This window comes from Maylandia zebra, linkage group LG12 (assembly GCF_041146795.1).
Source record: "Maylandia zebra isolate NMK-2024a linkage group LG12, Mzebra_GT3a, whole genome shotgun sequence".
NCBI classification, from domain to species: Eukaryota; Metazoa; Chordata; class Actinopteri; order Cichliformes; family Cichlidae; genus Maylandia; species Maylandia zebra.
The window spans coordinates 21520813-21534494 of record NC_135178.1 but is presented as its reverse complement, the minus strand read 5'-3'; the positions used below and the strand labels follow the sequence as shown (position 1 = coordinate 21534494).

The 13682-nt window shown below is 42.0% G+C and overlaps 1 protein-coding gene across 1 annotated transcript in view; it reads left to right on the top strand.

The window, feature by feature from the left end:
* Nucleotides 1–877: 877 nt before the first annotated feature.
* Nucleotides 878–13682, top strand: part of smtnb (smoothelin b) — a 51351-nt gene continuing 38546 nt past the window's right edge. Inside the window, 1 exon segment of the mRNA XM_076890871.1 lies at nucleotides 878–1219. Within this exon segment, the coding sequence (XP_076746986.1) occupies nucleotides 1169–1219 (51 nt within the window). The 5' untranslated portion in view covers nucleotides 878–1168.

Sequence of the window (13682 nt, the reverse complement as noted above, 5' to 3'; positions counted from 1 at the left end):
AACATGAAAGCATGAATGCCTATCAGTGGTTCAGGCTGCTGATGGTGCAATAGTGTAGGATACATTTATTTGGCACACTTTGGGCTCCATAGTGTCAAACAGTCCGACTGTCATTGCTGACTATGTCCATAACCACAGTGTAACCTTACTCTGATGTCACAACGGCCAAATAGTCTCAAACTGATTTCTTGAACATAATGACTTCACTGTACTCAAATGACCTCCACAATCACCAGATCTCAATCCAACAGAGCACCTTTGGGATGTGGTGGAGTTGTGTGATGCTATCAGTGTCAACATAAACCAAAATCTCTCTGGAACATTTGCACAAAATCTTGAATGAAGGCAGTAGTGAAGGCACACTTTGGGCGTCAGTTTAGCTTAGTGGGGTGAGTGGATGTCCATCTGCTGAAAGGTTACTGCAGGGGCCTGGCTCTAGTTCAACTCTGGGCTATTTCCTGTGTGTCATTCCCTCCCTGGTCTCTGTCCCACCTTTCCGGTCTGCTCTACTGCCCTGTTATCAACAATAAAACTTAAAAATCTACATTTATTAGATAAGTACTATCATATAAACTAATCCCTTATTTACTGTATAAACAGGTAATTACAGACTATAAATAGATGTAATTATTATTATAATTATTGGTAACAGGCATGTATAATTATTAGTATTATTTTAGGGAGGTTTCATTAATATTATAAAAAGGTAGGATTTTAATGAGAGTCTTAAAGATTTGAGTGCCATATATACCTGGAGGCTATTTTACGTCTCCCCACACAGCGGCGCGCTTTGAATGAGCGCCGGGAGAGGCCAGATCCAGCGAGGGGCGGGGTTACACCTTTCCGAGGGAATCTTCGGTTCAAAAAGCTCCCAACGTCTCCTCGTGAGTACTTCGGACTGTGTGTACTTTCATTGTGACTCGAGAAACGGACGAAGACGACCGAGGTATGCTCTTGTAGCAGGACGAGGGTTTATTTCTGTTGTCAGAAGTAAAAAAAAGTTTCTGCTGTGCTGAGTAGAAAGTTATAGACAGTGCGGATAATTTTTAAAAAGACGATAACAACAGCCTACGTGCCGTGCAGGTGGGTACAGACGTTGTTGTTGTTGATCGGGACACCTATCCCTATCCAGACCTCGTCTCACCTGAGCTCGACAGGACACTCAGAAATGTCCATGGAAAGCTATTCAGCGTTGGATGAGCCCTCTCTCCGAGCTTTGGTGAGTAGATGAATGGGAATACTAATGCTGAGCACTGTGGGATATAAGTGTGTTAGGGGGCTAAGTGATTCCTTTGTTCTGGGGGAAAATGTCTTTAAATGAAATGTGTGCTTTTAATCCAGGTAAATGTCTGTCTGATCACCGGTGATTGAGCCCAGTGCTGTTGATATATTCAGTATTTGTCTCACCTTTTGATACCTCACAGGTAAGAGTGTCCAGACAGGTGGTCTGCACGCATACAGGGCCATCTACTCCCAGTGCTTACCACTACAGTGGGAGTAATTCATCTCCAGTATATCCCAAACACAACGGCAGTACAAAAATTATGAGGGTTTGCTACTGGTGGCAGGATATTAAAGGGTATTTGAATCTTTAATAAATGAGTAGTTTTGTGTATAATCAAAGCAAACAGCTGTCAGTAGCTGTTTAAAGTAGCTGTTTAAAAAAGTTAATATCTAAAAATGTCTGATGCAGAATATTCAAAGTAGTTCATGATTAATAAAGTTATTCATGAGGCATTACGTCACAGGAGCATCAGTCAGTACTGACAGGAGGAATGTATCATTCACCAGGAAGTCTAGAAACATTTATTAGTTCTTATCAGGAAGGTTGTAATTAATTATGGAGGAGGGGAAAGTAACACCTGCAGACATGCCTACGAGGAAGTATGAGTCAGCTGCCCTTGTTTAGGCATGAGTTTGTCTGAATCACAGACACATACGCAACAGTCATACATGCAACAGATTCATTCCTTAGTTTTTTAAAATTTGTAATGACTTAAAGCCTTCAAGTTTGCATCTCTCAGCTGCAACTCTGTGTGGCTTTGCTTTTCTGTCATTATCCTCACTGGCTGATTTCAGAAGAATGTGCACTTTAAGATGGAAAAGAAGAAGGGGAAGAAAAAATCCTTGATTGCTGTTTTTAAAGATCGTTTAACCTGACAAGAAAAGAGCTGTTTGCTTTTGAAGCGAGTCAGGGTATGAATGCGATGTTTAGCTGACCTGCGTGCTGTTCCTTAAACCAAATCCATTAGAGTCTGGAATCATCTTGCCGACAGACACAGTCCCTGTTTTCCCATAAATCGCTCTCACCATGAGTGACGTTACACTGGTGGGAGCACAGGAGAACATGCAGGAAATAATATTTATCCTTCAGCACAGTGATTTACTTTGAAGCGGTGGCACTGGCTGGTTTGATCAGGGGCTTTATGAGTTTATTTATACGAAGACGGAGCAGGAAGATGAACTGAGTGCGAGGGAGGAAAGCCACAAATTTAGCTGGGAAGGTTTCAAAGACTGTATTGGGAGATTTCGTTTGGGAATATTTAATTTCAGACACATTTTTCACCAAATTATGGTCCCATGAGACCCCAGCTCATTGGTTTTAAGGGTGCTTGTCTGCCTCTTGCTGTGTGGCCTGTGAGAAAATGCTGTCCAGAGAGGAGCAGCAGCATCAGCAGGAGAATTAAAAAAAACTTGTGTTCTTATCCTGACGCCCATTAGTCAAGCCTTTACTGAGCTGGAGCGAATGGGGCTCTTTCGGCTGAGCGTCTTTCCGCTCAGTTTTCCTCCCTCAGACGTGACCAGCAGCCTGTAGGTCACAGAGATCCCACATTTTCACTGATGATGTTTGTGGTGACTCGAGTGTCAGGGTTTTCCGTGGTGAACTCAGATTCAAACGAAACAAACCCGGAGGAGAAGTTCACATGAGGTTGCGGTGTAATTTAAACGCGGCATGACAGCTGTGAATGGAGCCTTTTTTGTGTTTTAAGTTTTTTATGAAACATAACACCTCATTGTGTGGGGTTTATGCTCTCTGTGAATCTGCCTTTATTCAGGACACGGGCGTTTGGAGATGGCTGGGCTTTAATTAAGCTCATCGTAAATCCGGGTGGAGGAGCTGCTATTAAACAGTTGGATAACGAACACAAGTTCCAGGCCTGTGTTGTACCTAATGAACTAAGCAGTCAGAAGGTCATACGGCGGCCTCTCTAACGCCACTAATCCCGTCTCTACACTTGTATTGAAAGCCCGGCCAGCCTTTTATACTGCTCATTTAATCCCCTCCATGGCAACAAGGGAAAGCAGTTGTCTTCTTCTCTCAGCTACCACAATTATTTAAATGTCCACAGGAATAATCGGTTGGTGTCCTGGTTTCCTCAGGAGAAGAGTTGAGGTGGGGAGGGGGAGTGTTTGCAGCGGGTCATCTGTCTGAATGGTGCTTGTGTGGCCACAAAAACACAAAAGCTGCTGAGGCCACTCAGAGAAAACCCCTTTCCTTCCAAACCACTCCAACCGCTGTTACTTAATAGCAGACTTTATCTGATGGTTTCAAGCTCTGAGGGTGATGGTTATCTGCTGTTATTCCCATCAATGTGCTGTGCGGTAACAGTTTTCTTGTGGATTAAACCTGCAGGACGGGTTGGGTCTGCAGGTGTCTGTTGATGTGGCAATCTTGCGTCATCCTGCTCTGTCGTGAAAGTGTCTGTTGGTTCTCTGGCTGCACTGTAACAGACCTGAAATCAGTATTTGCATAAAAATCACATTGCAGTTAATGTACAACTCAGACGTTTTATTATTTATGAATTGATTTGACCGCTTGGAGACTTTTCTGCCTGCGGCGCCTGCTGGGCTGGTTTCACACGGGCTGGATGTCTCGCATAATGATTTGTAACCTGTCTTGCCAGCTGTGTGACTGTCCCTTTCTCCCTGGTGAGCGAGAGGCATTCACACATGTTTAAAATAGCCGATTTTGCTCTGTGGTCCATCCTCGTTGATATATGGGACCCCTGGGCCTTTATTTTATGGCTCTGTGGACCCTTTGTGAGTTGACAGGGGCTCAACGGTTACAGTCTGAGAGGAAGAATGGACTTGTTTTGAAGGATCTTGGTATAGTGTGCAGATTTTGCTTAACCCCCAGAGACGGGGGTCCAAAATGTCAGCCTTGTCATTAGGAAGATATAAATTGCAGGAGTTGCACTATATTACATAACTCTTGTCTGGGACAGTTTCATAGATATGCAGGCTGTGTGTTTTTATACACTCCAAGCTAAAATTAGAAAAAAAAAACTGTTTCCATGAAATTTCAGTCAAGGGGACTGGTTATGCTTGTACCAACTATAAAATGTAAGAGCTGGAAAATTTTAAGTGAATTAGAGTTAATATCTGATACACAGTTCAAAATAATCCTTCATTTTCTTATACCAATAGATGGCCATGCTTACAGTATTAACTGGAGCGTTTGGTGCTGTTGGCAAACTCAAATATTTAATCACATTAGGCCTCTTTTCCATTACTACCTACTTGGACCGCAACGCGTTCGAGCGTCCTGCGACGTAACAAACTCTACAACAAAGCTTGACGTAGAAGCAAGAATACCTGCTGCTCGGTCTGCTGAGACGGAGAACACTGCGTTTTGGGTTTTTTTGTTTTTTGCTTTTTTGTAACCGTTTCCAGAAATGGCAGGTTTGATTTTCGTGAATGAGATGATCTCATGACTCATCGAGTGACTCTACTGACCAGCCAATTGGTGGCATGCAGTCTGACGACGTCACCCGGCCAAGCAGGTACTGGTACCACATAGCACCTGGTACCAGGTGCTATGACCTAATGCACAGGTGTCGAACTCTAGGCCTCCAAGGCCTAGAGTTGTAAATCAGCTGTGATGGCCCAGGGTGTTATCTAAAACCTGCAGGACACCGGCCCTCGAGGCCTGGAGTTCGACACCCCTGACCTAATGGAACACCCTTAAAACCGTGCCCAGTCAATCTGAGTAAGTAGTAATGGAATAGGGGTCGTGGTATGATAAATAACTCAACTGTGTGGGTATAAATGTGATGAAAATTCAAACTATGCGATGCTTTTAAGGTGTTGTAAGTGTGTAAAACCTTAAAAAAAAAGGTCATTTGGTAAGTGGTTGCTTGGCAACGTGACAGCCTTATAATATCTGATATAGATAAGCGCATCCAGGAGTCTAAACTTTGTGCCAAGTTTTGTTGCTCAACTCCTTGCGGACTAAATCGCATACAGACACACGCAAAGAGATTTCATTTAAAACGTGGCCTTAGTGTGGCCGCAGTCTGAAACAAGTTGTTTTAGCTGTCTTCTGATTGGTTGCCCACTTGCAAACAGAAGATTTGAACAGCAGGTGGGTTGCGGCTGCTGTGTTCATCATCATCAATCTCCTCTTTCTTTAGCACCACACAGAGCCAAGAGCAGTAAAACATGCCTGAGCATTAAGAACCGTTTCACGTCTGAGCTTTCAACTGGCCGGGATTACTTGTAAATACACTGACCTACATTATTCAAAAATCATCCACGGCTGTAACAGCCGGTGTGTGACAGAACAGTACAGTAGTGGTACCTTTTTAAAGTGATATAAATCAAATTGAAGCTGAAATGATCAGGTATTGCTGTCGCCTCAACAATCCTGAAAACCATTTTCATTCCTTCATACCTTTTTTGGAAAATTGAGTGAAGTGTCCTGTTGCATACATTACATCTCCCTCCGAATGCACACCTGCATCCCACCACAAACACCTGTAAAGACAAGAAAACTTAACCTGAAGTATCTCCTACATCTCGAGCTTTAGGGTTTGTGAACTTGGCTGCCTTTGACCTATGCAGATGTGTATGTGTGTTTGTGCTCCATTTTCCGAAGGATTAAAGGGAGGTGATGATGAAGACTGGAGCAGTTTAATATTCAGGGCAGCGCTCCCTCTGACGCAGGATGAGCTATCTGCACTGCTGCAGTGACAGCCTATTATAGTGAACCATTTAGTTCCTGGCTTCAGTCTTTGAAGCAAATATCCAAATAAATGGCCGTGCTCAGCTGAGATAAGAAGCTGCATGTTTGGAAACTTTTGTTCTGCTATAAATAGTGCTCTACGATTTTAGCTCTGAACAGATGAGAAAAGAAAAACCATGAACTTTGAGATCATCTGGTCTTTGACCCCTCAGTAGTTTGTTATTGTGGGACAATCATTCAGAGTGAACGTAACACTGTTTAGCGCAGCTCAGAAAGTATTTAAGTGTTTGTGTTTAGAAGGCAAAGTTGAAACTGAGTTCAGTGTGTCAGTTTTTCTTCTTTAAGCGTATATTTACTATTGTTATGTCATTTTTGAAAAGGTGGGTTCTCCAGAAGGACGAACGGCCTTTAAAATCTGAAGCAGTATTTTATTTTTAGCAGTCTTTTTTTGTAATGCCATTAGAGAATAATGTGGCAGTACGCTGAACAAACAGCGCTCAACAGTGTAGTAATGTGATTACATTATTATAAGATTGTGTATTAGCTTGTACATAAATTGTTACTGCTTAGACTCCTTGTCTGTGAGTTATATAGTTCTCATGAGGCGGTGTTTGGAAACTTTACTAAATATTTTGCGATACAAAGTTAAACTAATTGTCACCGTGGCCTTTGGAGCCCAACAGCAAGCTTAAATTTCAGGAGTTTCACTTTAACGACTATCAAACCCCGTACTCTGCAAGACAGAGTGAAAAAATGGGTTATTTAAAAGAAAATGACAGGTAGACTTTTAAAGTGTTTATCCACCAAAACAAATGGGTTGAGTGCATTTCATTTATCACAAAACGTTACTCTTTATATCAGGGATGTCAAACTGATGGTCTACATACAGCCCACTTTGATCTTAAGTGAAGCTCACAAAGTTTAACTATACATTGAATCCTGCATTGAGATGTCTTAGTATAAGAGCAAGAAGTGCCATTTCTACAGTACATCTCAGTTCCTTCACATGATAAAGAAATGTTGTTGTAATAAAACAAAGATATCTGATGACTTTCAGTAAGAAATAAATGTGTAAAATGACAAAACAAGTTCTGGTAGCTCATTGCTCAGTCTGTCCTGTAATTATTTTAAAAACAGTTTTTGTTGAGTCACAGAAAATACTTTTTTGTTTTATTTTACTGTGGAAACACTGTTAAAAAACAAATGTTTGTAATATATAGTAGAAACAGGAACTTTTCTGTCATTTGATTGTTTACTTTATTACTACGGTGTAGTAATAATGCTCGTGGGGGAGGTCTTTATCCATAGGAAACACTGTAAAGTCCAAAATTTATCCCGTAATATTTTTTACATTTTCCTAAGCTGTCAAGTGGACCAGATTGCAGTCTTTCCTGGGCTGATCGCAGCCCCTGGGCCTTATATTTGACACACATGGTCTATATCAAACAAGCTTGATGGAGACTATTTGGTGACTTATAGAGTAGAAGTGGGATTAAATAAGTGTGCACTTTTTCCCAGTCCTTTGTGGGTAGGTAAACTAAATCAGCAAATCAGTGGGGCTCCATATTTTAGTGAAGGTGTGTCAAACACAAGGTCCGCGGCCCAGAATCGGCCTGGCAGAGAAACCAGTCCAGCTCACTGAACATCTTTGGAAAATGTGAAGGAGGACACTTTTGGACTTTTAATTGCTTTTATAAATTTTACAGCTTGTCCTAATGATAAATATCTCTCCACAGCCATTCTAACTACAGTAATAAAGTAATAGCTAAAGAGGTAAATAAAATGACAGGAGAATTCCAGTTTTCAATATCTACTACAGAAATATCTATTTTTTTAGTGTCCACAGTAAAATACATAAATAAGTACAAGAGGACATTTTCTGTGAGTTAACAAATCTTTGCACTGTATAATTACAGGACAATCTGGGCATTGAGCTACCAGAATTTTCAGTCATTTTATATATTTATTTCTTACGATTTACGCTCGCATTGAGTCACACTGACTTTATCATGTAGAAAAACTGGAACATGTAGTGTTGATGTTGCTCTTCTTTTTCTTGCATTGAGATCTCCGGGATTAAATGTGCAGTGGAGCTACTTTACACTGACATAAAGGGTATTTTCACCGGATCAAAGCGGGCTGTATGTGGTGCGCGATGTAAAATGAGTTTGACATCTCTGTTTTATCTGTTTATACATTCACCCAGCAAACAAAATATCAGCAGTTTGTTCTCAGGAGAAGATGCAGAACCCTTCACGACTGTGTCAGGAAGGGAACATCAATGTAGTGTAGTGTTGCTTTATTTTTGTGTATGTTTAAAAAAATATTTTTTCCCTAAATTAGTTTCTGTTTATTGTTGAAAATAAATTGAGCACAATGTGGGTTGTGTTGCTGTGTCTGGTTTGACTCAAACTAATGGCGCTTCACTCTTAGAAACTTGCAGTCTGCAGCTTGTCAGAAGAATTCCTACTTCCAGTACTTCTGATGCAGTCAGCCAGGAGATATTCAGAACGACTGAGGAGACTCCGCCTGTGAAGTTTAGACTCAGTATATTGTGTAGCTGTCAAGCAGGCGGTGCACCGAGTTTTGTAACTGTCAGATATGAGACTGCTGCTGCTGTCACAGCTGCTCTGGTCTTTTCCTCTGTTTGGTAAGTGATCCAGCAGAGGCAGTTTGTGCGACTGATCTCTGTCCGGATCATCAGTCAGCCAAATGGAAAAGGTCTGAATAAGACATTGAACGTGTGCTTTCTTTCTTCCCCTCCTTGTCCCTGTCTGCTGTCAGAGTCGTCTCTGAGATGGACAGCAACCTTCCCTTGAGCTTTATGAATTTAGTGTCTGGAGATTTTTGGGTTCCAAAGTCTTCTCTTTGTCCAGTTTTTAGACAAAAAATACTCAGCAGATGTGGATGAAACATACAGTTTTTTCGATGTGATGAGAAATCTGTTGTTCTCTCAGGGGGAAGAGAAAATTAACTCTCATTGAGATGCCATTAAGATGCCATCTAATGCTACTTCCCAAGCTCTGATTCTCAGCTGTACTGCTGGAGGGAGTCGACACAGATTTTGCTCCCATTTAAATACTAAGCTGTTGCTCTGTTTATAGAGGAAAATGGAACATATAAGGATCTGCATTCAGCAGGAGGGAGAAAAAAAGTTTTTTATTAAGTCACATAGAGAGTTAATAAAAAAAGGATGATTGTATGGCGCTGGATAATGCTTTTTAAATGAGCAATTGAAGAAATTTAAAAACACTGTTTTTCTTTGTTAGTTTTTTTTTCTATATTAACTTCCTGAGGAAAGAGGCATTTCCTGAGTCCCTAGAACTCATCAGGCGGATGTTTATGTTTTGCTTTCCAGCTCGGCCTTGTTAATGTCGTGGCATTCTTGAGATGTACAGTGCTGATCTGTTAAATTTTGTTTGCCTCTCTCAGTCTGTCTCTGTATCATTGTTATATGCAGGATTTTTATTGCTGCCTCTCTGGGATCTTTTATAACAAACAGTTTGTGCTCTGCAGCATCCCAAATTGCTTCATTTATCCCTCTCTTTTTCTTCCTGTGGGACACCACTTCTGCCTTCTGGCCCTCCATCATTAAACTAAATGAGTCGGTCACGCAGGGCTTCGGTTTGACCAGCGATGTAGCATATTTAGAGAAGATTCATCATACACTTTCAAAGTCTTCTCACAGGACAGTGCAACTGTAGTGTAGGATGCAGTGGGATTTTTGAAAGGCTCGTTCCTCCTGGATGGGAATATACAAATGTTTTTTTTAAAAGCAAATAAGGTGTTTTGGGGTTTTTTTTAAACTACAATTTCAGCTTCAAGAACCAGCTCCTACAGATAAGATTCAGTATCAGAAATGAAAGTACTAAGGAACAGTGAGGCATAAACCCTGTTACGAGAGTGGCTCCCAAATGTGGGTCACAGTTTTCCTGCTCGACCTGGATACCTCACTGCGACCTGACCAGCGGGTCTGGAGGCAAGCACTTTCACAGGAGTGGCTGAACGAGACCAAAGAGAATTACACAGCAGAGCTGATTTTTAGTGTGCTGAGACGCAGCAGTGCAGCAAAGATCTGAAATAACTTTGAGGTCCTGCACACAGCCGAACAGTAATTATTTTGCAGTTTAGATCAGAGTGCCGACCATGTGTGCACAATGAAGCATGCGCTGATTAATCCTTCAGTGTGTGGAGTTGTTTGCACTAATGTGAGACTAAATGAATATAGCACATTCGAGTCCAGATCTGTCTTCAGTGCATCATTACGGCCCTATAGGGCATTGTTGATTACTATACCACCCCCCCCCCCCACCCCACCCTCGTGGCCCCCGCGCATTCCTCTATGTGTCTGTTCTTTGTGGCTGCTACCTCTAGTGTAAAGGGGGACAGTGTTTTCCCAGGTCTGTCTATTGAAATCATTTTAAGCTTTCCTACACGTGCAACTGCACTTGCTGCAAGCACGTTGGCACATGCACAGTTATCTCTCCCTCACTTACCTGTATATTTCATAGATGCTCCTTCTTTTTCTTCATCACAGACAATGGAGGCTCAGAGTGCTCTGTAACACAATGACTTCTAACCTTGAGTTTGATTTTCAGCTGAAAGGCAACTGAAACTGCCTCCTCTCCAGAACCAGGTGTCCTCTGCCTCGCAGGGCTTTCTGTTGCTATCCTGATTATATTTCCACCTATCTTTGTCTGTGTGTGTGGAGACCTACTGTATGCAGGCATTGTGAGGTAATTGATCCACTTGATCAATCATTAAATCTTGGAGTTTTGCCCTGAAGAAAACCAACAAGGGCATTATTAGGGCCCGAGCACCGAGAGTGCGAAGGCCCTATTGTATCTGCTCCGTTTCTTATTATTATTATTATTATTATTATTATTATTATTATTATTATTATTATTATTATTATTCACCCCAAACAAGGGCCTTTTTGAGGGCCTAAACATGCTCAAAAACTCATGAAATTTTGCACACATGCCAGGTCTGGTGAAAAATTTTGTATTTTAATGGTTTTATATATGAGCACTGGGAAATGGCTCTAGAGCGCCACCTATGCCTTGTTAAATGCAGCCCTACGACCACATGGTTTGAGCTACATGTATGAAATTTGGCACACATGTGTATCATGCCAAGACGAACAAAAAAGTCTTGGGGCCCACTGACGCAAACCCAACAGGAAGTCCGCCATTTGGAAGAGAAGGTGACATTTTGGCTCTAATTTTGCCATTTCCATGCCTCGAACTTTAACGAACTCCTCCTTGGGGTTTCATTTCATAACCTTCAAATTTGGACAGTGTCAACTACACCCTTGTGCCATGTTAAATTGCGGAGCTTTTGAGTTTTCACAATACTATGAGGCCGTGGCGCCATGGCGAATTTCGATGACTCGCCATGAAAATCTTATTGCCTCTCATTTTGTCATAGATTTTCTGACCTTGACCAAAGTGAACACATATGATAAGGCTCCACCCCTAAACATATTTCAACTGCCATATTTGACATGAAGGACAGCGCCACCTAGTGGGAACAGGAAATGTCATGTTTTACACTTTGGGGTACAGTATAGTGATGGGTGACATCTGCAGCCTCAAATTTCTCCAGAAAACCCTTAAGGAGTTGGTCTTGGGTTACAGTGAAAACTGTGACTTTTCGCAAAAGGGTGTGACCCCAGCAGCATGGCGAACTTTGATGTCACGCCATGAAGAAACAAATTAGTATAACTCCATGAAATCCAGTCTGATCAGTACCAGACTTTACAGGCATGAAGTCAGACCCGCCCTGAACAGATTGATGTGCCCATTGTCGGGAATACGGACAGCGCCACCTAGTGGGAACAGGAAATGTCATGGCTTTAATTTTGTTGTACTGATTTTCACAGGTTCATCGTGGCCACCTCAAAAGCGGTGAATATCACCATCAGTCCCTTGTGATGCTTCAGTGCAAAAATTGTGACTTTAAACTGAACGCCGCACCCTGGTGGCAACGCAGTTCACCATGAAAGATGAAGTGGCTTTTGAGGGGCTTGGAAAGTTTAAAAAGTCTTGAAATTTGGCGCACACCTCCAATGTGGTTAAGGCTTTGTTGTTATGTGATCATTTTCATTGAATATCCCAAAATGGCTCCACAGCGCCCCCTACAAAATTTCAAAATCACAGCCCCTGCTCTGTGTTTTATGTATGAGTCTGAAACCTGGTAAGCTTATAGGAGATATCAAGATGTACAAAAAAGTCTCTTGGAGCAATATCCCAAATCCAACAGGAAGTCAGCCATTTTAAAATTAATGTGCAATTTTGGCAACATTTTCCCCTCTTTTCAGGCATCGTTCTTTGACGAACTCCTCCAAGGGATTTCATCATATTGCACTATTCTTCAGTGTGTGGAATCCAAAGACCTTTGTGTTGTTAAATTGCGAAGCTTTTTACGTTCAGGGAAACGGGGTGGTTATGGCGGCACGTAGACTCTCAATCACTCGCCAAAACGCAGTAATCTGCTGTTACTCAAAAACACAATGTCCAATCTCACCCAAAGGTCGCAGGCATAATGAGACTCGAGTTCGGAAATGTTTGTTATGCCATTTGTACATAATGGTTAGAGTGCCACCTAGTGGAACGACTAGCTAATCATGAATGAATGAGTTGAAATGTTAGCTGGTGGTTAAATGCATGAATTCCATCAATGTGACATCGATCGGACGTGCTGGTTTTAGGTGTTGGGCGTGGCTCGACACGCCGGGGGTGCGAGGGCCCTCATAACGCTGCTTGCAGCTTTAATATGGTAATTAAAATTACTCTGAGCTTTACTCACCCTCACTTCTCTGTTTTTTTTTTTTTGTTTGTTTGTTTGTTTGTTTGTCAGTAGCAGCCCAGCTTCCTCGGTGGCAGCTGCTAATCTATTTCAGCTTTTGCTTAAAGAAGCGTCCCGTGTTTCCTTATAAGGCCACACTCACTTGTGGACTTGACACAGGACTGATCCAATCAGCTGCCTGGCTGCACTCAAACCTCAGTCTACTCTGGAAATTATTACTCTAGGGCTCTGTTCATGCACAAAAACACAGTACCCCCTACCTCTCCTTTATATTCATGCACATGGATGCACAACCACATACTTGAGACCTTTGTGTAAAACTGTACAAGTCCTAGCTTTCAGTAAAAAAACAGCAAAATGAGACGAGACCTGCACACACCCACTGAGAGTCAAAAGGTCACTTGGTCTGAGGGGTCTCAGACACTGGGCTTATGTTTTGGGTCATTATCTTGCTGTAGGATAAAACCTTCACCAACTAGGCGCATACCAGAGGGTGCTGCAGAATGCTGTGGTAGCCGTTTGGGTTCAGGGTGTCTCTCACTCTCAGTCACCGACCCTGGATCCAGACTATCACATTTCCTCCTCCTTGTTTAACAGTTGATGCCACACACTGTGGAACTATCATTTTGCCTACTCGAAGGCGTACAAAGATCCTGTGTGACGAACCAAAGATTTCAAATTATCATTCATCAGTCCATAATACCTTCTTCCAGTCTACAGTAGTCCAATAGCAGTGTTTCATGGCCCAGGCAAGCCTCTTTGTCTTCTTCTGATGTCTTAGCAATGGCTTTCTTGCTGCAACTCATCCTCTCAAACCTGCAGCTTGAAGTCTTCTCTTCATACTTGAAACGGAGACTTGCTTACTATGAACACTATGAAGCTGTAGCCTATAACACAAAATAAAAGA